Source organism: Pongo abelii, chromosome 10 (genome assembly GCF_028885655.2).
Source record: "Pongo abelii isolate AG06213 chromosome 10, NHGRI_mPonAbe1-v2.0_pri, whole genome shotgun sequence".
NCBI classification, from domain to species: domain Eukaryota; kingdom Metazoa; phylum Chordata; class Mammalia; order Primates; family Hominidae; genus Pongo; species Pongo abelii.
The window spans coordinates 131961157-131987852 of NC_071995.2; the positions used below are offsets into that span (position 1 = coordinate 131961157).

At 44.0% G+C, this 26696-nt stretch overlaps 1 protein-coding gene and 1 pseudogene across 8 annotated transcripts; one reads left to right on the forward strand and one right to left on the reverse strand.

Annotated features, from left to right (window-relative positions):
- On the forward strand, window positions 1-26617 carry ZNF26 (zinc finger protein 26). Of its 8 annotated transcripts, none has more exons than XM_063712383.1 (4): window positions 1-994; window positions 20166-21214; window positions 21483-21578; window positions 24188-26617. In XM_063712383.1, exons 2-4 carry the CDS (start codon window positions 21115-21117, stop codon window positions 25531-25533), a joined length of 1542 nt encoding a protein of 513 aa, XP_063568453.1. In that variant the 5' UTR covers window positions 1-994; window positions 20166-21114; the 3' UTR covers window positions 25534-26617. The 8 variants fall into 8 exon arrangements, with proteins under 8 accessions (XP_063568453.1, XP_063568454.1, XP_009246719.1 ...); XM_063712384.1 differs by having other exon boundaries at window positions 20190-21214; XM_009248444.4 differs by having other exon boundaries at window positions 21088-21214.
- LOC112135991 (U4atac minor spliceosomal RNA) lies at window positions 9317-9429 on the reverse strand (annotated as a pseudogene).
- Window positions 26618-26696: the final 79 nt, after the last annotated feature.

Sequence of the window (26696 nt, forward strand, 5' to 3'; positions counted from 1 at the left end):
GTTCTATTTATTTGTCTTTAACATCTACTATAGTTTCTCCTTTATGAAGTTGGTTACTCTACTATTTGGTGCACTGATATTCAAAACTGTTATTTAACCCTATGAATTGCAGCTTTTAGCTTTACAAAGCGTCCTTTTTTGCTGTGCCTTCTGGTCTGAACCCTATCTTGTTTGATATCAAAACCTCAGCACGCCTGCGTCTCTGCTGGGGTCGGACTCTGAGTCAGTTCTACAGGCCCTGGGAAACTGGGCGTCCAGGCTCCGAGGATGGTACTGAACCTGGCGCAGCCGAGGGAGGGTGAACCAGGTGCCGCTGGCGAAGCCCCCTCCCAGCCTTCCTTTGCCGTCAGGCTGTGCCCCTCTCTAGATCCGCTGCAGCTGGAAGCCAGGTCTGTAACGAGGCAGCCTTCTCCGAGGATTGTGGGAGATGTAGTTTTTCCGGCGCCGTCGCGTCCTGGCGCATCGACGCAGGACGCACTTCCGCATGCGCCGCACTCCCGGCCTCAGTCGGGTGCGCGCGTGCAGGGCTGTTTCCGGCTTAGACTCAGTGGACCGAAATCTGGCCAGCGGGTGTGTGAGTCTCTGTGGCCGCGGAGGCGCGGAGCTAAGCGGCTCGGATTATCCTGGGCAGACCAGGGACTTGACCAGCTAAACACTTTCGTCGGTCCGGGGCGTGGACGGAGCCAGATCAGCCTCCTGCTCTCCCGAGTCAGGGCCACGGAAAGGCACAAATCCATCCGTGCGACTCCTGGTACCCAGACCGGGAGGTCGTCTAGTCACCCGCGGTCCGTGTTGGGTGAGAGCTGAGGAGCCGGCGTCTCTGCCAACGACTCAGCCCCGGGACGGTCAGGAGCCTGGGGTCCTGGTCCCGCACCTGTCTTCGGGCGGACGCATCCCTCACGGTCTCTCCGCAGCCCGCGGGTCCTGCCCCCGCAGGCAGCGCGCGAACGTGGGCGTGGGGATGGCCACCAGTTTCCGGACAGCTTCGTGCTGGGTATGTAGAGACTTTCTTTGTTTAAAAGTCGACTGGATACTGAGGGTGGCCACGTTAATCTCTTCGGGGTTACTCCGGGAACTGAACTCACGTTCACCTGTAATTGTGTCCGTAGTTCACTAGACTACCCTCCCCACCAAACCAAAGCTCCTCCGAAGCTCACCTAAGCTCTGGTCCTGCAGAAACGTGCCTGTGGTATTCTGTGACGGGCAGTTATACTGCACTTGGTGGCCAGCTGCGGGCCCTGAAATCTGAGGATCCTCCATCATTTCATGTTTTCTACACAAAGTTGTCTTATGCAGACCCTTAGAACTTCGTTGGAGAACTGATCAGTTCCTCCTTTTTCGTTTGGCCAAATGCTTGTTTATGGAGTGTCTTTTTGTCTGCTGGACTCTAAGGCTGGTGCTGGCAATGCAGAGAAATTATGTATGTTCCTAATTTTTAGAGGAGCTTTGGTTTGGTGGGGAGGGTAGTCTAGTGAACTATGGACACAATTACAGGTGAATGAATAGGGAGAAAAGGCTAGATGCGGAGTTCGAGAGTCCCAAGAGGTAAGGGGCGGGCCAGTGGATCATTGGGACTTTATGAATTATTGATGGAGTGAACCAGAGGGGAGACTTTACAAGTGATTTGATTGCCAAATCCTTTGCCCTCGGTGAGTGGTGGTGACGACGTTGCCGGATGTGGTGCTCTACCACTGAGCTATACAGCCGGAGACTAGGAATGCTATTGAAAGAGGGACCCTGGGAATGACTTTCGCAGGTGTTGAATATCCAATGCCTGTATTTCAGCCTGTAACTCACATGGGAGGTCTAAACTGGAAATATATAAAGACACCTTATTATATTCGTGGAAGCTCAGAGTGTGACCAACTGGAACCCTCAAGAGGACCGAGGTGAGGACTCAGGTTAATGAAAGGAAAGGACACACGGTGAAGAAAGGCTGTTGTGCTAAAGAAACGAGAGAAAGTTAGGAGTGGATTTTTCCCCGTGTGAGTTTGTTCCTTTGTCAGAGATCAATTGACTGTATTTATATGGGTCTATTTCTGGGCTCTTTTTTGAGTTCTATTGATCTATTTGTTGTTTCACTAATACCACACTGCCACACTGTCTTGATTTTTGTAGCTTTATAATAAGTCTTTTTTTATTTTTTTGAGACGGAGTCTCGCTCTGTCACCCAGGCTAGAGTGCAGTGGCGCGATCTCGGCTCACTGCAACCTCTGCCTCCCGGGTTCGAGCGATTCTTGAGCCTCAGCCTCCCGAGTAGCTGGGATTACAGGCACGTGCCACCCAGCCCGGGTAATTTTTGTATATTTTGTAGCGATGGGGTTTTGCCGTGTTGCCCAGGTTGGTCTTTATAGTAAATCTTTTGTTTTTTTTTCAAGGCAGGATCTCACTCTGTTGCCCAGGTTGGAGTGCAGTGGAACAGCCACAGCTCACTGCAGCCTCGAACTCCTGGGCTCAAGGGATCCTCCCGCCTCAGCCTCCTGAGTAGCTGGGATTACAGGCACATGCCACCACATCAGGCTAACTAAATTTTTTTTTTTTTTTTTTTTGTACAGATAGGGTCTCACTGTGTTGCCCTGGCTGGCCTGCAACTCTTGGCTTCAAGCACTTCTTCCTCCTTAGCCTCCCAAAGCATTGGTGGGATAACAGGTGTGAGCCACCATGCCCAGCCTATAAGTCTTGAAGTCAGGTTCATTCTCCCAACTTTATCCTTTTGCTTCAGTATCCTGTTAGCTAATCTAAGTCTTTTGTCTGTCTGAACTTTATCATCAGTTCGTCAACATCTGCAAAATAACTTGCTGGGATGGATTTTAACTGACAGTGCATTCAATCTGTAGATCAAGTTGGGAAGAGCTGAAGTCTTGGATATTGAGTCTTCCTATCCATGAACATGTTATATCTCTCTATCTAGTTCTTAGTTTTCATTCAGCAGTGTTTGGTAGTTTTTCTCATATAGATTTTATATAGTATCATTATATATTTTGTTAGACTTACACCTAAGTATTTAATTTTTGTGGGTGCTACTGTAAATGGTATTGTGTTTTTTATTTCAAATTCAGCTTACATCTGTGTACAGGAAAGGGGTTGACTTTTGTATATTAACTTTGTATCCTGCAACCTTGGTATAGTCACTTAGTTCCAGGAGTTTTTTGGTGAATTTTTTTTTTTTTTTTTTTGAGACAGAGTCTCGCTGTTGGCCAGGCTGGAGTGCAGTGGCACGATCTCGGCTCACTGCAACCTCCACCTCCTGAGTTCAAGCGATTCTCCTGCCTGAGCCTCCCGAGTAGCTGGTACTACAGGCACGTGCCACCACGCCCATCTAATTTTTTTGTATTTTTAGTAGAAACGGAGTTTCACTGTGTTAGCCAGGATGGTCTCAATCTCCTGACCTCGTGATCTGCCCACCTCGGCCTCCTAAAGTGCTGAGATTACAGCCGTGAGCCACCGTGCCTGGCCTGGTGAATTCTTTTGGACTTTGCACAATTATGTCATCTGTGAACAAAGTTTTATTCCTTCCTTCACAGTCATTATACATTTTACAGGTTAAGTATCTCTTATTCAAAATGCTTAAGACCAGGATTGTTTTGGATTTTGGATTTTTTCAGATCTTGGACTGTTTACATATACATAAGCTATCTTGGGGATGGGACCCAAGTCTAAACACAGAATTTGTTTATGTTTCATATATACCTTATACATATAGCCTGAAGGTAATTTTATACAGTATTTTAAATAATTCTGTGTGTGAAACAAAGGTTGTATTAAGTTAATGTGTGGGATTTTCCACATGTCATTTTTGAATTTCGGAGCATTTAGATTTCAGGTTTTTGGAACAGGGATTCTCATCCTGTATTTTCTGTTCTTGTTTTTTTGCCTCAGATAGGACTTCCAGTACAATGTTGAAAAAGAGTGGTGAGAGGGGATTAAAGATACATTTTGCCTTATTGATCTTAGTGGGAAAGCTTCAAGTTTCTCACAGTTAAGTATGATGTTAGTTGTAGCGTTTTTCTTGGTAGATATTCTCTATCAAGTTGAGAAAGATCTTTATTCCTAGTTTAGTGAGGGTTTTTGTTGTTGTTAATTGTGAATGGGGTTGGATTTTGTCAGATTTTTTTTCTGGGCCAGATGTGGCTCACACCTGTAATCACTTTGGGAGGCTGAGGCAGGAGGATAGCTTTAGCCCAGGAGTTCAGGACCAGCCTGGGCAACATAGTGAGACCCCATCTCTACAAAAAATTAAAAAACAAAATAGCTGGGCGTGGTGACATATGCCTGTAGTCTCAGCTACTGAGGAGGCTGAAGTGGAAGGATTGCTTGAGCCTGAGAGGTCGAGGCTGCCGTGGGCCATGTTTGCACCACTGCACTCCAGCCTGGGTGACAGAGTGAGACCCTGTCTCAAAAAAGAAAAAAAGTTTTTTCTGCATCTATTTATGCTTTTTCTTCTTTAGTCATTTGATACGATGGAACTGATTCAAGTATTGAACCAGCCTTACATACCAGGAATAAATCCCACTTGGCTGTGGTGTACACTTGTTTTTATACATTGAGGTATTTTATTTTCTAGTATTTTGTTGAGGATTTTTGTATCTATATTTATGAGATAATTTGTCTATAGTTTTCTAGGGTTTCTGTCTGGTTTTGGTATTAGAGCGATGTTGTCTTTATATACTGAGTTAGGATTCCCTCTGCCTTTATATTCTGAAAAATATTGTAGAGGGAAAAAATGATTGGTGTGATTTTTCCTTAAATGTTTGGTAGACTTCACCAGTGAGTGAACCCATCTTGGCCTGGCGCATTCTGGTTTGAATGATTCTTGATTTTTGATTCAATTTAGGCTTATTAGAGTGTCTGTTTCTTTTTGTTCAGTTTTGGCAGATTGTGTCTTTCAGGGATTTGATCTGTTTCATCTAGGTCATGAAATGTGTGGACGTAGAATTGTTCATAGTATGATGTGCCTTTATTGTCCTTTTTTCTTTTTTTTTTTTAATAGAGTCTTGCTCTGTCACCCAGGCTGGAGTGCAGTGGCATGATCACGGCTCACTGCAACCTCCGCCTCCTGGGTTCAAGCGATTCTCCTGCCTCAGCCTCCCGAGTAGCTGGAAGTACAGGTGCGTGCCACCATTCCCGGCTAATTTTTGTATTTTTAGTAGAGACAGGGTTTCACTATGTTGGCCAGGCTGGTCTTGAACTCCTGACCTCAAGTGATCCACCCCCCCTCAGCCTCCCAAAGTGCTGGGATTACAGGCGTGAGCCACTGTGCCCAGCCTCTATTACTATTTTGAACAGACTAGGTCAACTAAGAATAAGAAAAATAGCTAGGCATGGCCGGGCGTGGTGGCTCAGGCCTGTAATCCCAGCACTTTGGGAGGCCGAGGCGGGTGAATCACGAGGTCAGATGTTCAAGACCAGCCTGACCAACATGGTGAAACCCTGTTGCTACTAAAAATACAAAAGTTAGCGCCGGGCATGGTGGCACACACCTGTAATCCCAGCTGCTCAAGAGGCTGAGGCAGGAGAATCGCTTGAACTCAGGAAGCAGAGGTTGCAGTAAGCCAAGATCGTGCCACTGCACTCCAGCCCGGGCGACAGAGCGAGACTCAACAACAGCAAAAAAAGAAAAATAGCTAGGCATGGTGGCTGACGCCTGTAATCCCAGCACTTTCAGAGACTGAGGGCAGGAGGCTCGCTTGAAGCCAGGAGTTCGAGACCAGCCTGGGCAATGCAGAGACCTTGCCTATACAAAACAACAACAACAACAACAACAAAAACCTAAAAAAAAAACAGGTGTGCTAGTGTGCACCTGTAGCCCCAGCTACTTGGGAGGTGAGATGGTGAGGTGGGCCCGGGAGTTCGAGGCTGCCGTGCCACTGTACTCCAGCTTAGGCAACAGAGTGAGACCGTCTCAAAAAAATGATAAGAAAAAAATTTTAATTTTACTTTCACTTATTCTTTCTTTGATGTTCTCACTTTTTAAAATATGTATCTGTGGCCGGGCCTGGCGGCTCATCCCTGTAATCCCAGCACTCTGGGAGGCCGAGGCGGGCGGGTCATTTGAGGTCAGAAGTTCGAGACCAGCCTGACCAACATGGTGAAACCCTGTCTCTACTACAAATACAAAAATTAGCCGGGCATGGTGGTGCGTGCCTGTAGTCCTGGCTACTCGGGAGGCTGAGGTATGAGAATCGCTTGAACCCAGGAGGCAGGGGTTGCAGTGAGCCAAGATCATGCCACTGCACTCCAGCCTGGGCAACAGAGTAAGACCTTGTCTCAAAAAAAAAAAGTGTATCTGTGTTTCTGACCTGTATTTTCCTTTTCTGCCTAGTTAAGGCAAGTTTACTTGTAATAGCAATAAATTATCTTAGTTTTTGTTTGAGAAAGACTTTCTTTACTTTTGAAGTATAATTTTGCAGGGTACAGAATTCTGTTTTGATGATTTTTTTTCTCTAAACACCTTAACTGTTTCACTCCATTTTCTTGCTTGTGTGGTTTCTGTAGGTAAGGTATTTTTTTTTTCCCTCTGGCTTATCTTTGATTTTTTGTGTTTTAAAAACGATATGCCTACGTGCAGGTTTTTTGGCACTTATGTTCTTGGTATTCTCGGATTTTCCTCCATCTGTGATTTGGTGTCTGACATATTTCAGCAAAATTTTCAGTAATTATTGTTTCATATATAGATGCTCCAGATGCTCCTTGACTTAATGATGTGGTTGCATCCTGATAAACTCATCATAAATTGAAAATCTCTTTGTCAGAAGTGCATTTTCGACTTACAATATGTTCAACTTATAATAGGTTTATCCAGATGGAGCCTCATCATAAGTTGGGGAACGTACTGAATATGTATTGCTTCTGCGCCGTTGTAAAACTGAAAAATACTAAGTCAAACCACTGTGCGTCAGGCACCAGCTGTCTTTCTTCTGTTCTTTTCCTTTCCTTCGGGTATTTCCATTGTGCATATCTACACCTTTTATGGCTGTCCACAGTTCTTGGATATTCTGTTCTTTTTTTTTTTTGCCCAGTGTTCTCTTTGCTTGGAGGTTTCTGTTGATCCATCCTTAAGTTCAAAGATTTTTTTCCTCAATCTCTTGCAGTCTACATAATACATAAGCCCATCAAAGGCATTCTTCACTTCTGTACAGTGTTTTTGATCACTAGTATTTCTTTTTTTTTTTTTTTTTTTGAGACGGAGTCTCACTTTCTAGCCCAGGCTGGAGTGCAGTGGTGCGATCTGGGCTCACTGCAGCCTCTGCCTCCTGGGTTCAAGCCATTCTTGTGCCTCAGCCTCCTGAGTAGCTGGGACTACAGGTGTGCACCACCGTGCCTGGCTAATTTTTGTATTTTTAGTAGAGACAGAGTTTCACTATGTTGGCTAGGCTGGTTTCAAACTCCTGACCTCAAGTGATCTACCCACCTCAGCCTCTCAAATTGCTGGGATTATAGATGTGAGCCACTACGCCTGGCCTGCCCATCTGTTCTTGCATGCTGTCTACTTTATTCACTAGAGCCCATAACATATTATTCATGGTTGTTTTAAGTTTTGTCCGATACCTTCAACATCCCTATCATGTCTGGTTCTGATGCTTGCCTTGTCTGTGCTTTTTTTTTTTTTTTGAGACGGAGTCCAGGCTGGAGTGCAGTGGTGTGGTCTTGGCTCACTGCAAACTCTACCTCTTGGGTTCAAGTGATTCTTCTGCCTCAGCCTCCTGAGTAGCTGGGACTACAGGTGCACACCACCACGCCTGGCTGATTTTTGTATTTTTAGTAGAGACGGGGTTTCACCATACTGGCCAGGCTGATCTCGAACTCCTGACCTCAGGTGATCCACCCACCTCGGCCTCCCAAAGTGCTGGGATTACAGGTGTGAGCCACCGCGCGTGGTTGCCCTGTCTGTGTTTTTCTGCCTTTTAGTATTGCCTTGTCCCTTTACATTCATAGCTAGACATGATGTACTGAGTAGAAAGAATTACTGTTAATAGTACTTCACTAATGTGGTGGTGAGATGTCAGGAAAGGGTGAGCATTCTGTAGGCCCCTGATTAGGTCTGTCTCTTTGTGAGCCTGTTCTCCTGGATTCCGAACCTCACAAGTATTTCCCAGGCCACCCCCACCCCATCCCTTAGATGGGACAGGATGGAATTTGGTATATCTCTCTTCCCTCAGGTTAGTTAAGCTCTGACAAAACCCCAGTATATTAGGCTCTGGGAACCTGGTTGAGCTCCTGAAAGTAAAACTCAGAAAAGCTTGGGACCTTGTCTCCCTCCACTCCCATCATGACTGGGTCCGCCTGGACTTTTTAACTTCAGACATGCACACACCTAGCCTCTAGCAATTTGCCAGTTGCAGTTCAGGTATTTCTGTCCTGACACTGTTTCTCACAGAGATTTGTGCTCTGGTAACTACTGTGTTTCTGCCTGTCTCTAATTTTGGGGACAGTGGTTTGCCTTGTATCTTCACTTCTCTTTCGGATCTAAGAAGAGTTGTTGATTTTTCAGTTTGTTAAACTTTTTACTTGTTAGGACAGAGTGGCTACTTCCAAACTCTTTACATGCAGAACTGGAACTGTTAATTTTTGATGATACAGTTGATTCTCTTAGAACACAATTCAGTCTCTTATAACCACCCACCCATCCCAATCTCCTCTCTCTCCTCGGAGGTAATCAGTTTGATAGATATTCTTCTAGGTCTTTCCCCATACATTTTTAATACATATGTTTATATCCTTAAAATGTTTGTGTTGGCTTATTTTTGTGAAGTTATATGATATTCTGTTGTATGAACGTTTCATAATTTGTCTCTTGTAATCATCTGTTATCGTCAACAACCGTGTTTAGGTTGTTTTCAGTTACTGGCTATTTTAGATAACACGACTGTGAAGATTTTTGTACATTTCTTTTGGTAGACATCAACTATCATTTCTTTAGGCACATACCAGGATTTTTCAACCTCAGCACTATTGACATTTTGACGGAATAATTCTTTGTTGTGGAGGAACGTCCTGTGCATCGTGGGTTGCTGAGCAGCATTCCTGGCCTCGACCTATGTAGGTACCAGTAGCAATGCCCCACTATGACAACCGTAAATGGCTCCAGACATTGTCAAATGCCCCCGGGGGGCAAAATCTCCCTCCTACCCATTGAGAACCACTGGGCACATACTTACGAATGATACTATTGAGTCATTGTACACATATATTTAAATTTAGTACATACTCTCAGTTTTCCAAAGTGGCGAAATGACTTCACATTCCCAGTACCAGGAATTGAGAGCTGCATTTGCTCTATATCCCGTTTTATTTTCATGGAAAAGAGGTTTTCCACTTTTCAAAAAATTGCACCACCGTAGTTGATGTGGGTGTGTTGTGTAGGTGTTAGCAGTATTGCCTTCACCATGTGCTCACTGGACAGTAGCACAACCCCACGAGAAGGATGGTTTGCTCCACATCCTTAACAGACTTGTACTGGCCATTGTCCCGTTGATGCTCATTTCAGGGATCAATTGTTTGTTTCTAAATGTCTCCTTGTTTTTTTTTTTTTAATTCCAGTTCTCCGTTTATTCACTGTATACAACTTCTCTGTATTTTAAATATTTATATAGTTATATATTATGATAGTTATTTGTAATATTACTTGTTTGCTAACATCATCTGGATCATCTGTGCGTCCTTATCAATTATCTGCCTATTCCTTTTGTCAGTCATATTTTCCTGCCTCATGTCTCAAAGTTTTTAATTTTTTGCTGACATTGTTTTAAAAGGAATAACCACAGAGACTGAAGTTTACTGTTGTGATTTTTTTTGAGACAGAGTCTTGCTCTGTCACCCAGGCTGGAGTGCAGTGGCGCGATCTTGGCTCACTGCAACCTCCGCCTCCTGGATTCAAGTAATTCTTCCCTCAGCCTCCCCAGTAGCTGGGATTACAGGTGCCCACCACCATGTCTGGATAATTTTTGTATATTTAGTAGAGACCGGATTTCACCATGTTGGTCAGGCTGGTCTCAAACTCCTGACCTCAGGTGATCCACCCACCTTGGCCTCCCAAAGTGCTGGGATTACAGGGGTGAGCCACCATGCCTGGCCTTACTGTTGTTTTGTATCAGAGGATATTTCCCCTTTTCTCTGTCATGCAGTAGGGGAATGGCTGATCACCTCAATCAAAACAGGAATTGAGCTGTTTAGGGGCTGTACTCTGTTATCTGTGGCTTCGGGTTTCTGGATGGTGTATTTATTGCAGGCTCCTGTCTACTCTGGAGCATCTTGAGGCTGTGGAGACTCAGTCTGCCATTCCAGCCCAGCCTGCAGCTTCTTGCACTGACCAGCACTCAACAGATGTCCCATGGGGAAAACTCACTGTCCACTAGGGCACATCAAAACCTTCACTGGTTTCTCTTTCCCCTAGAATAGTCCTCTGTCTGGGCCGAGCCCTTCCTTCACTGTTCTCAAGCTGAGCAAATGGCCCAGCGAGGTAACAGCCAGCAATTTTAGCTCACCCAAGAGCAGCTCTTTTCTCTCTGCAATTTTAGTTTGTTTAGTCCTCCTTGCTTCTACAGGTCTCTGGTGTTTTAAAAAGATAAGAGTATTTAAAATTTTCTAGTTGTAGCAGGAGTAGTCCAAGCATATGATTTTATTTTACATTAATGAGAGTTAGAATTATTAGATGAAATAAAATGAAAAACTTTCTTGGTATTTTCATTGAGAATTTATCAAATTTGTAAATTAATTTGTGGAAAATTAATATCTTTGCCATGTAAGTCTACTCATCATAAACATGGCATATTGCTTCAATCTCTTCTGTACTTACATATTTTATCATGTGTATTTTTTGTTAGGTTTTCCTGCGTTTTAAAGCTTTTTATTCCTAAGTACTTTCTAGATTTGTTACTATGATCATATAGGCATTTTCTTACTATATTTTCTGGTTGGTGACTGCTAATGTACCAAAAACCTATTCCTTATTGATTTGTTTAAAACTGCTACCCTGTTGACTTTTCTTACTGGTTCTCATGGTTTTTTGTTTTGTTTTGTTTTTGTTTTTGTTTTTTTTCCTTAGAAAGAAACATTTAATAGGGACTTACGAACAGAAGCCATGTCTGTGTCTCACGCAGTGGCAAGACAAGATGGTGGATCCCTGCACCATTACCCCCAGACCCAGGGCTTCTAGACCATAGGGAGGGGTGGTTCAGAGGGGATGTGTAGGACACTTGAAGTATGGTTACATCAAGGTTGTTTGACCTAAGGGTAGGATTTATGGTAAGTACCTGGTCTGACACAAGGAATAATAGATGAACTGGAAATCTTAGAGGCCTTCCCAGAACAGGGGCTAATCAGAAGCCCACACGGTAGATGAGCTTCCAAGATGGAGTCCAGAGCAAGGGTTAATCAGAAGCCCACATGGTCGATGAGCTTCCAAAATGGAGTTGCTTTGGCCTTCACACTTCACCTCCCAGTCCAGCTTTTCTATCTTATGCGCCCTCCTCTGAACATTAGGTAGGGTGCTTGATACTGCATAGCTTTAGCAGCAGTGCAGTGGAAAACAGATTAGGCCAAGGAGGGTTCCAAATTAAGGAGATTCACAGGGTTGTTGAATCATTTCTAGTCTCCAGAATACTATGACTTTGGTTGTCTCAGATGAAGTAAAACAATGAGAGATACATAACAATAATTTGAATAATAGAAATAGAATGCATGCAAGGATTACAAACGAAAGAGAACTTTTGATTGTGCCGGAACAACAGCAGCAAATAACCTGTTCCGTTAATGGGCCGACTAAAAGTATCATGAAGAAAACGAAAACCTGGTTCCTTTTTAGGGACTTCTTTTAGCTAGGAAATAATTCAGAGTTAGCCCAAATTATAGGCAAATAATAAAAACTCAGAACAGCGATCAGAATCTAAAATTTTCTCTCTCCGGTTTCCCTACTTCTACCAAGAATAAATCATAGCAGGACCAATTTATTTGCAAATAATTTTGATCTCATTATACTTGGCCTGGTTATTTGCACAAAGAATAGCAAGAATAGTGACCAGTCATGTAGGCTTCTTTTAAGTTGACTTTGCTGGAGCTTTTTTTTTTTTTTTTTCTTTTTTCTTTTTGAGATGGAGTCTTGCTCTGTCACCCAGGCTGGAGTGCAGTGGTGTGATCTTGGCTCACTGCAACCTTCGCCTCCCGGGTTCAAGCGATTATCCTGCCTCAACCTCCTGAGTAGCTGGGATTACAGGTGTGTGCCAGCAGGCCTGGCTAATTTTTGTATTTTTAGTAGACATAGGGTTTCACCATGTTGGTCAGGCTGGTCTCAAACTCCTGACCTCATGATCTGCCCGCTTCAGCCTCCCAAAGTGCTGGGATTACAGGCATAAGCCACCACTCTCGGCCTTGCTGGAACTTTTTAAAGGAATTTTGGATTCGACTTTTTAAAAGCTTAGAAGGCCAGAAGCCAAGCCAAGGATTTGCTGCTTGACTGTGCTTGTAACACCTGTATGAATTCCTGTCTTCTCGAGATCCCAAAATACTATGAGGTTCCTGAGCCTGTAAGAAAGTGACATTCTTTACTTGCCACAGATCAGGAATCTTTAAGGTGGACAAGGTACCAGGCCAGTCTTTCCAAGGGGCTTTTTATCAGCTCTATAAATCCAACCTAAATTTCTCAAAGCAGCCTGGTTATATCTGAAAATATGCCATTCCATTTGAGGTCTTGATAAAATAACCAGTCTCTCCAATTGTGTCCTTTTTACAAAAGAAAACAGATTCTTGCTGAACTTATGCAAATAACTCTGTTGCCATAAAATCAGAATACTCTTGAATAGTTTCCAAATTTTGGAGAAATCAGGTAGAGAGAAAGGTAAATTTTGCTCACAAAAACATACTTTACCCAGTTGCTCTAAGCTATAAATAACTCAGAAAGATTCTTGACTCTTCTTTAATCAGAGCAGCAGTCTTCCAAACAGGATGTCATTTGTTCACCTTGGAACTGCCATCCACAAATCAAGCAGCTCTTTGTCAGTCAGGTGAGAGCTGTTTATCAGGGACTGTCGAATCCAACAGCTGTTTACACAGTTCCAGAGTCAGTGGAACAGAAGCCATGTCTGTGTCTCAGGCAGCTGCAAGACAAGATGGTGGATCTCCACCAGTTCTCATTTTATCTCAGCTGATTCTCTTAGTTTTTTTGTTTGTTTGTTTGTTTGAGATGGAGTTTCGCTCTTTGTTGCCCAGGCTGGAGTGCAGTGGCACGATCTTAGCTCACTGCCAACCTCCGCCTCCCGGGTTCAAGTGATTGTCCTGCCTCTGCCTCCTGAGTAGCTGGGATATAGGTGCCCACCACCACACCTGGCTGATTTTTTTTGTGTTTTTAGTAGAGATGGGGTTTCACCATGTTAGTCAGGATGATCTCGATCTGTTGACTTCATTATTTGCCCGCCTCAGCCTCCCAAAGTGCTGGGATTACAGGCGTGAGCCACCGCGCCCGGCCGTCATGTGTTTTTAAAGAAAATGATTTTAGTGGTTTACATAAAGTATGTTATTTTCTATAGATTTAGGGAAGAAACACTTTATTGTGTCAAGGAAATTCCTTGTACTTTGCTTTAAATTCTGAGTTTTGAAAGTGTTGAAATTTTTTTTTTTTTGAGGGGGAGTCTCGCCCTTGTTGCCCAGGCTGGAGTGCACTTGCGTGATCTCAGCTCACTACAACCTCCACCTCCTGGGTTCAAGTGATTCTCCTGCCTCAGCCTCCTGTCACCATGCCCGGTTAATTTTTTTGTATTTAGTAGAGACGGTTTCACCATGTTGGTCAGGCTGGTCTCGAACTCCTGACCTCAAATGATCTGCCCACCTCAGCCTCTGAAAGTGCTGGGATTACAGGTGTGAGCCACTGCGCCTAACCTCCTAGGTTCTCTTTTTGTGTGTTACCAGTATTATGCCTTTACCCCATTTTTCCCATAAATCCTATGGCTTTTTATGCAGCTTTGCATGGTGTGATTTTTTGCAGCATATATGTCCCATTACAGTAGAACTGTTTATCATAATCTCTTGTGAAATTTTAAATCTCTTACAGTTTTGGACTGCTTCTTGGTCATAAAATTTTCTTTTTAAATTTTCTTTTGATCATGCTAGGTCAATTCAAAATTTTAACAGTTATTTTGTATTTTATTTTTATTCTTTTATTTATTTATTTATTTTGAGTTAGAGTCTTTCTCTGTCGCCCAGGCTGGAGTGTAGTGGCACAATCTTGCTCACTGCAGCCTCCACCTCCTGGGTTCAAGCGATTCTCCTGCCTCAGCCTCCCAAGTAGAGGGGACTACAGGCGTGTGCTGCCATACCTGGCTAATTTTGTTTTGTTTTGTTTTGTTTTTTTTGAGATGGAATCTCGCTCTGTTGCCCAGGCTGGAGTGCAGTGGCACGATCTTGGCTCACTGCAAGCTCCGCCTCCAGAGTTCACGCCATTCTCCTGCCTCAGCCTCCCGAGTAGCTGGGACTACAGGCGCCCGCCACCACACCCAGCTAATTTTTTGTATTTTTAGTAGAGACAGGGTTTCACCATGTTAGCCAGGATGGTCTCGATCTCCTGACCTCATGATCCGCCCGCCTTGGCGTCCCAAAGTGCTAGGATTACAGGTATGAGCTACTGTGCCCGGCCTAATTTTTGTATTTTTAGTAGGACAGGGTTTCACTATGTTGGCCAGGTTGGTCTTGAACTCCTGACTGCAGGTGATCCACCCACCTCTGCCTCCCAAAGTGCTGGGATTACAGGCATGAGCCACCATGCCCGGCCTGTTTTTATTCGTATCAAGCTTAAAGAAATAGTAAAAGGCTTTAAATAAAATAGACAACAAGCCTCCCGGTCTACCCGCTGCTCCTGGTCTACCCGCTGTCTGCTCTGCACCTTCCCTCTTCCATCCTGTGTCCCCAGAAGCAGCCGCTTTGGGCTCCGTTTCGTCTTCTGCTATCGACCTTCAGCTTCTAATATGGTCACATCGAAGTGACTTGTTTCATGTTTCTTCTCCCTCAGATTTAAAGTAACCAGCTTGACAAGCGGCCTGAACATAATAAGGGCACAGTAGTGGCTTCATTTCTCTCATCACAGCCTCAGGCTTCCTCTGTCAGCCCTTTCTTCCCTAGTGGTCGTCATGAGGAGAGCTGATGATGCTCAGTTCACAGCCTTGTTTGTTACTGACTCTCAGTTACTTTCAGGTATGGGAAAGTTCAGTCCACACTCACTCCAAGCTCTTGTACCTCCCCTCATTCTGGCCTGCAGAGGGGAGATGGAGGAGGCTTGTCTGTATTCCCACTTCATTTACTTGTTGCCCTCCGATGGATGCTCCTTCTGGGTTGGGATGGGAAAATCAGTGGTTAGAGGAAAAGACACAGAGGCTCCTGTTGTGCGGTGGTCAGTACCCAGAGTTATGACAGGCATCAGTGGGGCTTGGTTGGAGCCTCTGACAGGGCTCCGCCCTGCAGTTCCATGGTGTATGTGATTCTTTCTCTCACTGCTTGCAGTCTCACCCAGAAGTCCACTCACTGCTTCTTCCCCTGGGGTCTCCCTCCCTGCAGGTAGTGCTGCTGAGGAGGAGCCTGCTAGTGAGCTCAAGTGTCAAGTTCGGGAATCTTCTGGGTGTTCCTTGGGCCCAGGGAAACAGTGCCCTGCCTGAGGTGAGCCGCAGGGGGACGGGGCCCTGCCTGAGGTGAGCCCCAGGGAGACGGGGCCCTGCCTGAGGTGAGCCGCAGGGGGACGGGGCCCTGCCTGAGGTGAGCCCCAGGGGGACGGGGCCCTGCCTGAGGTGAGCTGCTGAGCCCTCACTCCCCAGCTGCCTTTTAAGAGTCCCGCGGCAGTCTCTGCCTTCAGAATTTTTCAGAGGAAAGCAGTTATTGGATCCTTGTTTACTTAAATTCTTAAGCACATGTCAGTTCCTTCTGAAGATTACCCAGGTTTAGCCTGGTCGGCTGTTGCAGATGTCCAGGTTGTGTGTGGGGCGCTTGCACAGTCTCCTTTTCTTGGAGCCCCTCCTGTTTGAGAGGATGGATACCCGCTTCCCTTTCTTCTCACGTGTTCTTAGCAAGGTCACTTTTCTCCTTCAGTGACTCACTTCTGTGGACTGTTCTCCGGTTCGATCTCCCCCATCTTCAGTCGTTCATGGACCAGTTATTCACTATCTTCCTTCTCCATTTGTTATCCCCAGGCTTCTCCACTTCCTTAAAGGGAAAGTTCTGTAGTTTGCTTGGCCAGGCTCCTTGGTGTCCTCCTGGCCCCCCTTCTGTCCGTCAGCGTGCCATGCTGTCTCTGTCAGGTTGTGTTCTGGCTCTGTCCCCACAGGATGCCCAGAATCCAGCCACTGCTTATCATCCCCATCGCTGTCACTTTGGCCTACGCTGCCTTCTTCCACTGGACTAACACAGTTGCCTTCTAACTGGTCTCCCCGGTATCTCCTCTTACACAACCGCCTCCCTCTTCCACAGCAGTCAGGATGATCTCAAAATACGAGTCAGAGCGAGAAGCCTTTCAGTGGCTTCTCACAGCACTTGCATTTCTGCCTAGGTATCACCTCATCATAGAGCTGCTGATCACTGTGTCTGAAACAGCACCTGTGCCTCCCTCTCTCTCATGACTGTGTGCATTACCTGCTTGGATTTTTTGTTTGTTTTTTGTTTTTTTGTTTTGAGATGGAGTCTTCTGTGTCACCCAGGCTGGAGTGCAGTGGTGCGATCTCTACTCACTGTAACCTCCGCCTCATGGGTTCAAGTGATTCTCCTGTCTCAGCCTCCCGAGTAGCTGGGGTTGCAGGTGTGCACCAGCACGCCTGGCTAATTTTTGTGTTTTTAGTAGAGACGGAGTTTCACCATATTGGCCAGGCTGGTCTCGAACTCCTGACCTCAGGTGATCCACCTGCCTTGGCCTCCCAAAGTGCTGGGATTACAAGTGTGAACCACCACGCCCAGCCTGGATTTTGTTAAGAGTACCTACCACCACTGGCATGTTAGGTAGTAGTCATGTGTTGGCTGAGTGACACCCACCCCGGAGACCCTAGGTGGATGGGACCTGGGAGCCTAATTCATATACTGCTTTTAGCTGTTTTCAATTCACATCTCATTCTCGTCATGCAGGATGACTGTTCCCAAAACTTTTGGGGCTTCTGTGGGAGAGATGGTTTGCTGTGCATCAGCTTACCTCTGGGAGAGCATCTGCTCACGGAAGTTAGTTACCAGATTTTTGGCTTACTGTTTATTAAAAATTTATCAAAATATCATATTGGCTTCTGTTTACATAGTTCCCTTTTCTTTTTTTTTTTATTTTTGAGACGGAGTCTTGCTCTGTTGCCCAGGCTGGAGTGCAGTGGCGCAATCTCAGCACACTGCAAGCTCTGCCTCCTGCATTAACGCCATTCTCCTGCCTCAGCCTCCCGAGTAGCTGGGACTACAGGCACCTGCCACCACGCCTGGCTAATTTTTTGCATTTTTAGTAGAGATGGGGTTTCACCGTGTTAGCCAGGATGGTCTTGATCTCGTGACCTTGTGATCCGCCGCCTCGGCCTCCCAAAGTGCTGGGATTACAGGTATGAGCCACCGTGCCTGGCCTCCCTTTTCTTTTAGAGGTGTGTTTGTGCATGCTGTATTCCTGTATGTAATTTAAATGGGTCTCAGAGGAGGATACTGATAATCATGTTTGAATCTTCTCTCCATTCTCTCTGTTCCTACTTTCAAATCACATTTAGTCTCCATCTCAACCTCCCTAATGGGCATAAATCTTACAACTTTGTAGGTGTTTTGATTTGTGAAGTTATATATTATAGAAAAGCCATCTAGCATAGAAGAATAATGGCCGAGTATTGATGAGCCAGGAGGGATGGTGAACCACGTGGAGGTGCCTGGGCAAGAGGAGTCTGTTGGCTGCAGTGAGACCGTCATGCTACTTGGGATGCATAAGAAATGCCTTTAGTTTAAGTCCCTTGAGTTAAACTGATGTAAAAATGCAATTATTTATGCTAATTCTGTGAGTATCAGCTTTCATTGATTTAGCATTTACCTGATATCTTTTTTTATTTCTTTATTTTCTAATTTGTATTTTTTTCTTTGGTGTATCTCATAAGTTTCAAACTGTCTTAGTTTTGTTTTCAGTATATTTCTTCTAACATGAATGTGTTCTTTCTCAGTCAGTTTTTTTTCTCTACTGTTTTGGAAGCTGTACTTGTCTTCTTCCCTGCTCCCTCCCTACATTTTTAGTGCTTGATTGCCTTTAAGTTGTTCACAGGCACACTGAACGTTTCCCTTTAAACCAAAGTCTAAACAGTTGCATTTTCTCTTTTCCCAAGTGAAAGATGTTTCTTTATACCTTCATTTTCTATGATTCTCATCTATTTGCATCACACACATGCTTAAATCGTAGCTGATTATAATTTTAGTTCAGATGTGTTTGAATCAATAGATTTGTGTTCTGCTGATTTCAGTGCTTACCGTTGTATCCAGCTTCCCACCAATTCTTTCTGTGTCTTAATGTTGTCTCTATAGGGTGTAATTTTTTTTTAATTTTAAAAAATTGTTAATTTTTTTTTTTTTAGAGACAGAGTCTGGTTCTGTTTCCCAGTGTAAAGTGCAGTGGCACAGTCATGGCCAACTACAGCCTCAAACTCCTGTGCTCAAACTATCCTTCCACGTCAGCCTCCTGAGTAGCTGGGACTACAGGCGTGCACCACTATGCCCACACATTTTTTGTTATTTGTAGAGATGGGGTCTAACTATGTGACCCAGGAGAGTCTCAAACTCTTGGACTCAAGTGATCCTCCCGCCTCAGCCTCCCAAATGCTAGGATTATAGGCATGAGCTACCTATATACCATTTGATGGATATAAATTTTCCAGGTGCTTGTATATTTGAAAATGTCTTTTATTTTCCCTTATTTTTGCTTTTTAGTTTGGCTGGTATAAGATTTCAGAATCAGCATTATTTTTTCTCAGTACTTTATTTCTCTCCCACTTTCAAGAAGCATTGTTCTTTCCTTTTAGTTGGTTATCAGGTGTTCTCGTTATACTTTATTTTCAGATGTTTCATTACTATCTGCTTAAATTTGGAACTTTTTTTTTTGTTTGTTAACTTGTCTTGTATTTCAATTGGTAGGTTTTTCTTATGTGAACTCCTGTATTTGTCTTCACTCCAAGAGAATTTTCAGGCCGCATTTCTTTGAACATTGCCCTATTATTTCTCTTATTTATATAAACCTACATTGGCAATTCTTCTATAAACCAGGAAAATCATTCCAGGTTTATTTATTTATTTATTTTTTTGAGATGGAGTCTTGCTCTGTCGCTCAGGCTGGAGTGCAATGATGCGATCATGGCTCACTGCAACTTCTGCCTCTCTGGTTCCAGCGATTCTCCTTGCCTCATCCTCCTGAGTAGCTAGGATTGCAGGTGCCTGCCCCCCCGCCTGGCTAATTTTTGTATTTTTAGTAGAGACGGGGTTTCGCTGTTGGTCAGGCTGGTCTTGAACTCCTGACCTTGTGATCCACTTCCCTCAGCCTCCCAGAGTGCTGGGATTACAGGCATGAGCCACCGCACCTGGCCTCCAGGTTTATTTTGTAGTCTAGCTCTTACCAGTTCACCCGTTGTAGCCATCGCTGTGGTTTGAGTGTATCTTCCAAATTTCATGTGTTGGAAATGTAATTCCTAAGTTTATTTGTTGATGGTATTTGGAGGTGGGGCCTTTGGGAGGTATTTAGGATTTGATAAGGTCATCAGGGCAGGGCCCCTATGATGGGATTAGTAGCTTTATAAGGATAGGAAGAGAGACCTGAGCTGGCATGCTCTCTGTCTCTCATCATGTAATGCCTTCCACCAAGTTATGACATAGCAAGAAGGCCCTCACCAGATGCCAGCACCATGCTCATGGACTTCCTGGCCTCCAGAACCTTGAGCTAAATGAACATTTTTCTTTTTAAATTATCCAGTTTCTGGTATTCTGTTATAAAAATAGAAAACAAAGACAGCAGTCTTTTCTGTGTCTGAAATATTTGCGGTTCCTTGAATTGACCAGGCTCTACCATGTGTTCTGTGTGATGCTTGCTCCTGGTACAGGGACTGCAAATTATGTTCCAATCTTTTTTTTTCTTTCTTTCATAATAGATTTGCCAGTTTTTCAGTTGGTCATATACAGAAACTCCGTTTCTGAATTTCCCTGCTGTTCCCTCCCAGCCCCCACTCTTTGCTGTTGCTTAGAATGCAGATGTGATGACTAGAGCCATCTTAGACTGGGTTGCCCTGGAAGTGGAAGCCATGTAAGGTGGAGCAAGAGATGGAAGCCCCAGACCAATTGCCTTCAGACTCCTGCAAGTAGAAGGATAAACTCTCTTGTTTATCCCCCTGTTCTCAGTTGAACCTTGTCCAAACACCTCCTGAATTGCTCTTTCCACCCCAACTTCTTGAACACATCATGAATCTTCTAAGACTACTTGAGTGGCTCTCTTCATTTTTGTACAAAATGTACCCTGGATGTTTTTACCAAGGACTCAGAACACCTTATTTTGTTTGCATGTATAAATGTTAATTCCCATCTACAAGATAGAAAGCTTCTTGAAGACAGAACTGGATTTTATTCATCCTGAAATCTTCAGGACCCAAGAGAGTATCGGCAAATAGAAGCTCCTTGATTGATTTTTTTTTTCTTTTTTTTTTTTTTGAGATGGAGTCTCACTCTGTCGCCCAGGCTGGAGTGCAGTGGCGCGATCTCGGCTCACTGCAACCTCTGCCGCCTGGGTTCAAGTGATTCTCCTGCCTCAGCCACCTGAGTAGCTAGGATTACAGGTGCCTGCCACTGCGCCCGGCTAATTTTTGTATTTTTAGTAGAGACAGGGTTTCACCATCTTGGTCAGGCTGGTCTTGAACTCCTGACCTTGTGATCCACCCGCCTTGGCCTCCGAAAGTGCTGGGATTACAGGCGTGAGCCACCATGCCTGGCACTCCTTGATTGATTTTTAATTCTCTCACAAAGTAAATGCTGAATCAGCCACAGGAAATAGTTGGTAGAGGAACATTTATCCCTTCCCAGTTCCTCTGCATCTTTTCCATGTCACCTAATGTAATTGCATCCAATTGAACAGGGTGTGTGTTATTTCAGGGATTATTGTCGTTCAAGGATATATCTATGGAGTTCACCTGGGATGAATGGCAGCTACTGGATTCTACACAGAAGTACCTCTACAGAGATGTGATATTGGAAAACTATCATAACCTGATATCAGTGGGTAAGTACTGCATCTCAATGTCACTCAGATAGTGAGTATTAAATTGCCATCCCTTTTTTTGTTGTTGATCTACTCTGGGATCTCTGAAGTGCTTAATGATTATGAACTTGAACTTTAGGGGTCAAATTTCCTTAGTCCCTATTTGTCCCACACTTCCTAATTGTAATCTTTCCCCAAGTGAGATGAGCAGTTTTGCTCTGTAGCTCTTGATTCCTCGGTCCTGTCCCTAACAGCCTGGTCCCTACCCTTTGTGATTTCCTATCAACAGGGTATCATGGTACCAAGCCTGACTTAATCTTCAAGTTGGAACAAGGAGAAGATCCATGGATAATAAATGCCAAAATTTCCAGGCAGAGCTGTCCAGGTGGGTGAGTGAGAATGAGGAAGGTGGAGGCATGGGAGTGAGCTGATGAGTACCTGAGGAGTGGGCACTCACAGTGTTGTCTTCAGAAATGCTTCTGGAAGTCCTTGAGCTACTGGAGCTGACTCAGGATGAAGCCAGGAGCTCCTCAGATAAGGACATCGCTGTCACTCTTCATATATTTGGGTTTTTCTTCCCCCTTACTGTTGAGAGGCAGGCATGCCCCTCTTCCCTGAACTCTGCTTCAGGTTTGCTTTTGGGTAAGTTTCCCTCCTCCCCAGGGTCATGGGTTTTATTGGGCATCAAGACCTTTAGGGGATTTCTTTTTCCCCTCACTTGATGTGGCTCGTTGCTGTCTATTTCCATTTCTTTTATTTCCTCCTTTGCCTTCCACAATTAAATCCCCTAGACTTGACTCACAGTCTTAGCCCTGGTGTCTCCTATATCTTTGAGTGACTTTACACACCTTATACTTCCCTTTTGCATTGTCCAGAGGGGTATTTTTTCCCAATTTGGCTCTCCTCTCCGAATGTTGTAACTGTCGAAAGGCTCTTCCGTTCCGAAGGTTTACGCTTCCCCCCGTGCTGTAACGTCAAAATTGATGTCTTTTTGGCACTTGAGTCCTGGGTTTTACCTGCCTGTGGAAGCGCTACCCCATGCTTTCCCAGACTTTACTCTCAGTATCAGAAATGGGAATTTCCTACTAAAATTACCGTTCTTCCTCAAAAGAAATGGCCAGTCCTTCATTTTCTTCCACAAGTTTCTTTCTTAGTGTTTCCATCTCTAAGGAGCAGTGCCATCTTGCCGTTCAAGCTGTTGACTCCTCCTCTTCTCTGCTCCCACATCCAGGCCCTTAGCAAACCATCTTAGTTCTCTCTCCCGTATGTTCCAAATTTCCTCAACTCCAGACATGTGTTAGGCCATTCTTTCATTGCTATAAAGAAATACCTGAGACTGGCCGGGCGCAGTGGCTCACGCCTGTAATCCCAACACTTTGGGAGGCCGAGACGGGTGGATTACAAAGCCAGGAGATCGAGACCATCCTGGCTAACATGGTGAAACCCCGTCTCTACTAAAAATACAAAAAATTAGCGGGGCGTGGTGGCGCCTGTAGTCCCAGCTACTCGGGAGGCTGAGGCAGGAGAATGGCTTGAACCCAGGAGGCAGAGCTTACAGTGAGCCGAGATCACGCCACTGCACTCCAGCTTGGGCAACAGAGCGAGACTCCATCTCAGAAAAAAAAAAAAAAAAAGAGAAGAAACACCTGAGACTAGGTAATTTATAAGAAAAGAGGTTTAATTGACTCAGAGTTCTGCAGGCTGTATGGGAACCATGGCAGCATTTGCTTCTGGGGAGGTCTCAGGTAGCTCCGGTCATAGTGGAAGGCATAGGGGGAGCAGGCATGTCACATGGTGAAAGCAGGAGCAAGAGGGGGCGGGGAATGTGCCACATAGTATCAAATGACCAGATCTCACAAGAACTCACTATCATGAAGACTGCACCAAGCCATGAGGGATCTGCCCCCATAATCCAGATGCAGACACCTCCCACCAGGCCCCACCTCCAGCACTGGAGATTCTAATTCAACATGAGACTTGGGCGGGGACAGATATCCAAAGTATATCAAGAACTATAGTTCAGATTATTATCTCATTCTGGACTGCTACAGTAGCTTCCTAAAGTATTTCTCTGTCCTTTTCTTACTTTTTACAGAACAGTCAAACTGATCTTTTAAATGCAGAAGACTGAGATTCTCTGTAATTAAAAACCTTTAGGCTGGACACAGTGGCTCACACCTGTTATCTCAGTACTGTGGGAGGCCAAGGCGGGCAGATCGCTTGAGCTCAAGAGTTTGAGACTAGCCTGGCCAACAAGTGAAACCCCATCTCTACTAAAAATACAAAAATTAACTGGGCATGGTGGCATGTGCCTGTAGTCCCAGCTACTCAGGAATCTGACATGGGAGAATTACTTGAACCCAGGAGATGGAGGCTGCAGTGAGCCAAGATTGTGCTGCTGCACTCCAGCCTGGGTGACAGAGCAAGACCCTGTCTCAAAAAAAAAAAAAAAAAAAAAAAATCTTAAAAATATAAACAACTTTTTGCCATGGTTTTGAATAATTTGGTTCTGCTTTCATTCTATTCACTCAGTGGGTTTTAGCTTTCCTGGCCTTTTTCTATTTCTTAAACCCTGTCAGTCAGGCTTCCTCCTCAGGAACTTTGTACTTGGTGCAGTGGCGTGATCTTGGCTCACTGCAACCTCCGCCTCCCAGGTTCAAGTGATTCTCCTGCCTCAGCCTCCCTAGTAGCTGGGATTACAGGTGCCCGCCACCATGTCTGGCTAATCCAAGTGCCAATTTTAAACCTCTATTTTAAAAACTATTTTTGATTACTGGTAATTTGCTACCAGTTTTCACGAGGGGACCTGTTTTGGTTTGTTTTGATTCAGTTCCCTTGCCCCCATGCTTGGCCAATATGGAATCTTTTGAACCAGTGTCGTAGGCTTGTTACCAAAAGAGAAAGGTTGATTACATCGCAGTCCTAATACTGTTTATTTCCATATCAGATTTATGTTATGATTCAAAAAGTTATCTTTTGTTTGTTTTTTTGTAGATGGCTGGGAAGAATGGTACCAGAACAATCAAGATGAGCTTGAGAGTATTGAAAGAAGCTACGCTTGTAGTGTGTTGGGAAGACTTAATCTGAGCAAAACCCATGATTCGTCAAGACAGAGACTCTATAACACACATGGAAAAAGTTTGACACAAAACTCAGCTCCAAGCAGAAGTTATTTAAGAAAGAATCCTGATAAGTTTCATGGTTATGAAGAACCATATTTTCTTAAGCATCAAAGAGCTCATAGCATAGAAAAAAACTGTGTGTGTAGTGAATGTGGGAAAGCTTTTCGTTGTAAGTCACAGCTCATTGTACATCTCAGAATTCATACAGGAGAGAGACCTTATGAATGCAGTAAATGTGAAAGAGCCTTCAGTGCCAAGTCAAACCTTAATGCTCATCAGAGAGTTCATACAGGAGAAAAACCCTACTCATGTAGTGAGTGCGAGAAGGTCTTCTCTTTCAGGTCACAGCTCATTGTCCATCAGGAAATTCACACAGGAGGGAAACCCTATGGCTGCAGTGAATGTGGGAAAGCCTACAGCTGGAAATCACAGCTTCTTTTACACCAGAGAAGTCACACAGGAGTGAAACCGTATGAATGCAGCGAATGTGGGAAAGCCTTTAGTTTGAAGTCTCCATTCATTGTACACCAGAGAACTCATACAGGAGTGAAACCCCATAAATGCAGTGAATGTGGGAAAGCCTTTAGGAGTAAGTCCTATCTCCTTGTTCACATCCGAATGCATACAGGAGAAAAACCCTATCAATGCAGTGACTGTGGGAAAGCCTTCAATATGAAGACACAACTCATTGTACATCAGGGAGTTCACACAGGAAATAACCCTTATCAGTGTGGTGAATGTGGGAAAGCCTTTGGTAGGAAGGAACAGCTCACTGCACATCTGAGAGCTCATGCAGGAGAGAAGCCCTATGGATGCAGTGAATGTGGGAAGGCTTTCAGCAGCAAGTCATACCTTGTTATACATAGGAGAACACATACCGGAGAGAGACCCTATGAATGTAGTTTGTGTGAGAGAGCCTTTTGTGGAAAATCACAGCTGATCATACATCAGAGAACTCATTCAGCTGAGAAGCCCTATGAATGCAATGAATGTGAAAAAGCCTACCCTAGGAAGGCATCACTTCAGATACACCAGAAAACTCATTCGGGAGAGAAACCTTTTAAATGCAGTGAATGTGGAAAAGCCTTCACTCAGAAGTCATCTCTCAGTGAACATCAGAGAGTTCACACCGGAGAGAAACCATGGAAATGCTCTGAATGTGGGAAATCCTTCTGTTGGAATTCAGGGCTTCGTATACATCGGAAGACTCATAAATGAGAAATCAGAGTGATGCAATGTGAGAAACTGATGTTCAGGAGACTTCGGATAATATAGACAGGATTTACAAGCAGGAGGCCCTAAAACTACACTCATGTCAAAAATCAGAGAGGAGAGAGACCAACCATATTTGGGATGAGTGTAAAAGCTTTCAGAAATAAGTTACAGATATTTGTAGATGAAAATAATGGAAAGAATGAGGAGCAATAAATGTATCAAATGTTGTAGTATCATGAAGATTCAGAGAATTTACACTAGGAACACCTTATAAGTTGAATAAATTAAGGAAGCATTTTCCCATTGAAAATGTGTTCCATGGAAAGTCACATTCCAGATTTGAAGCTGTGTTTTTGTAAAATAAAATCTTGTTATGAACGGTTGACTTCATGGTGGAGTATAAAGTTGTTTTTTAAAAAATATGTAAATAATGTTCAGGAAAAACGCAGGGAACAGATTCTTAAAGTTAAGGGATATTTAATGTGACTTCCCTGAGTTAACACTGAATAGTATTTCTAAAATTTTTCGTACTTTATTTTTTAATGTAACTTGTTCTATCTATCTATATATATATTTGATAGTTTGTGGAATAATATCCCCCAGTATTTTCCATCTTAAATGCTAATTGTCTTTTGATTTCTTTTTCATAAGCAGATCTGGCATTTATTACAGGACTGCCACTTAAGAGAACTCATTGTAATGAACGTTTATTATATTTTGCAGTTCCATGCCTGTTGTCCATTGATTGACATGAGCACCCTTGTTTTCTCTGGAGAAATACCTCCCCTCTCTGGGGTGCTTCCTGTGGTAGTGTCTTTCAGGTATCCGTTCCACTAGCTACAGGTGAGCATTTTACCCATTGTTGGATAATGGTAATCTCTTTTTCAGAATTTTGAGACTGTAATTCATTTGCACATGAACCAGAAAATGTGGGAACTCATTCATTCTTGTCCCAGAATTCTGTTGAGAACATCCATTCATTCTGGCTAAATGATTACAAGAATAACTGTGGATCCTATCCCTTTAGAACCTGCTTCTCTGATCTGTGTGTTTCCTCACTTCTCAATAAAAATGTCTTTTGCTTTTTGTTGTTTGGGTTTTTTTTTTTTTTTTTTTTTTTTGCTTAATTTAAGAAGAATGACTGTCTATTTCTTTTTTTTTTTTTT

Coding starts and splice junctions, on each gene's coding strand:
- ZNF26 (XM_009248444.4), top strand. CDS start 962: ATGGCCACCAGTTTCCGGACAGCTTCGTGCTGG. Junction 21,215..21,482: donor TCATAACCTGATATCAGTGG/GTAAGTACTGCA, acceptor TCCTATCAACAG/GGTATCATGGTACCAAGCCT. Junction 21,579..24,187: donor TTCCAGGCAGAGCTGTCCAG/GTGGGTGAGTGA, acceptor GTTTTTTTGTAG/ATGGCTGGGAAGAATGGTAC.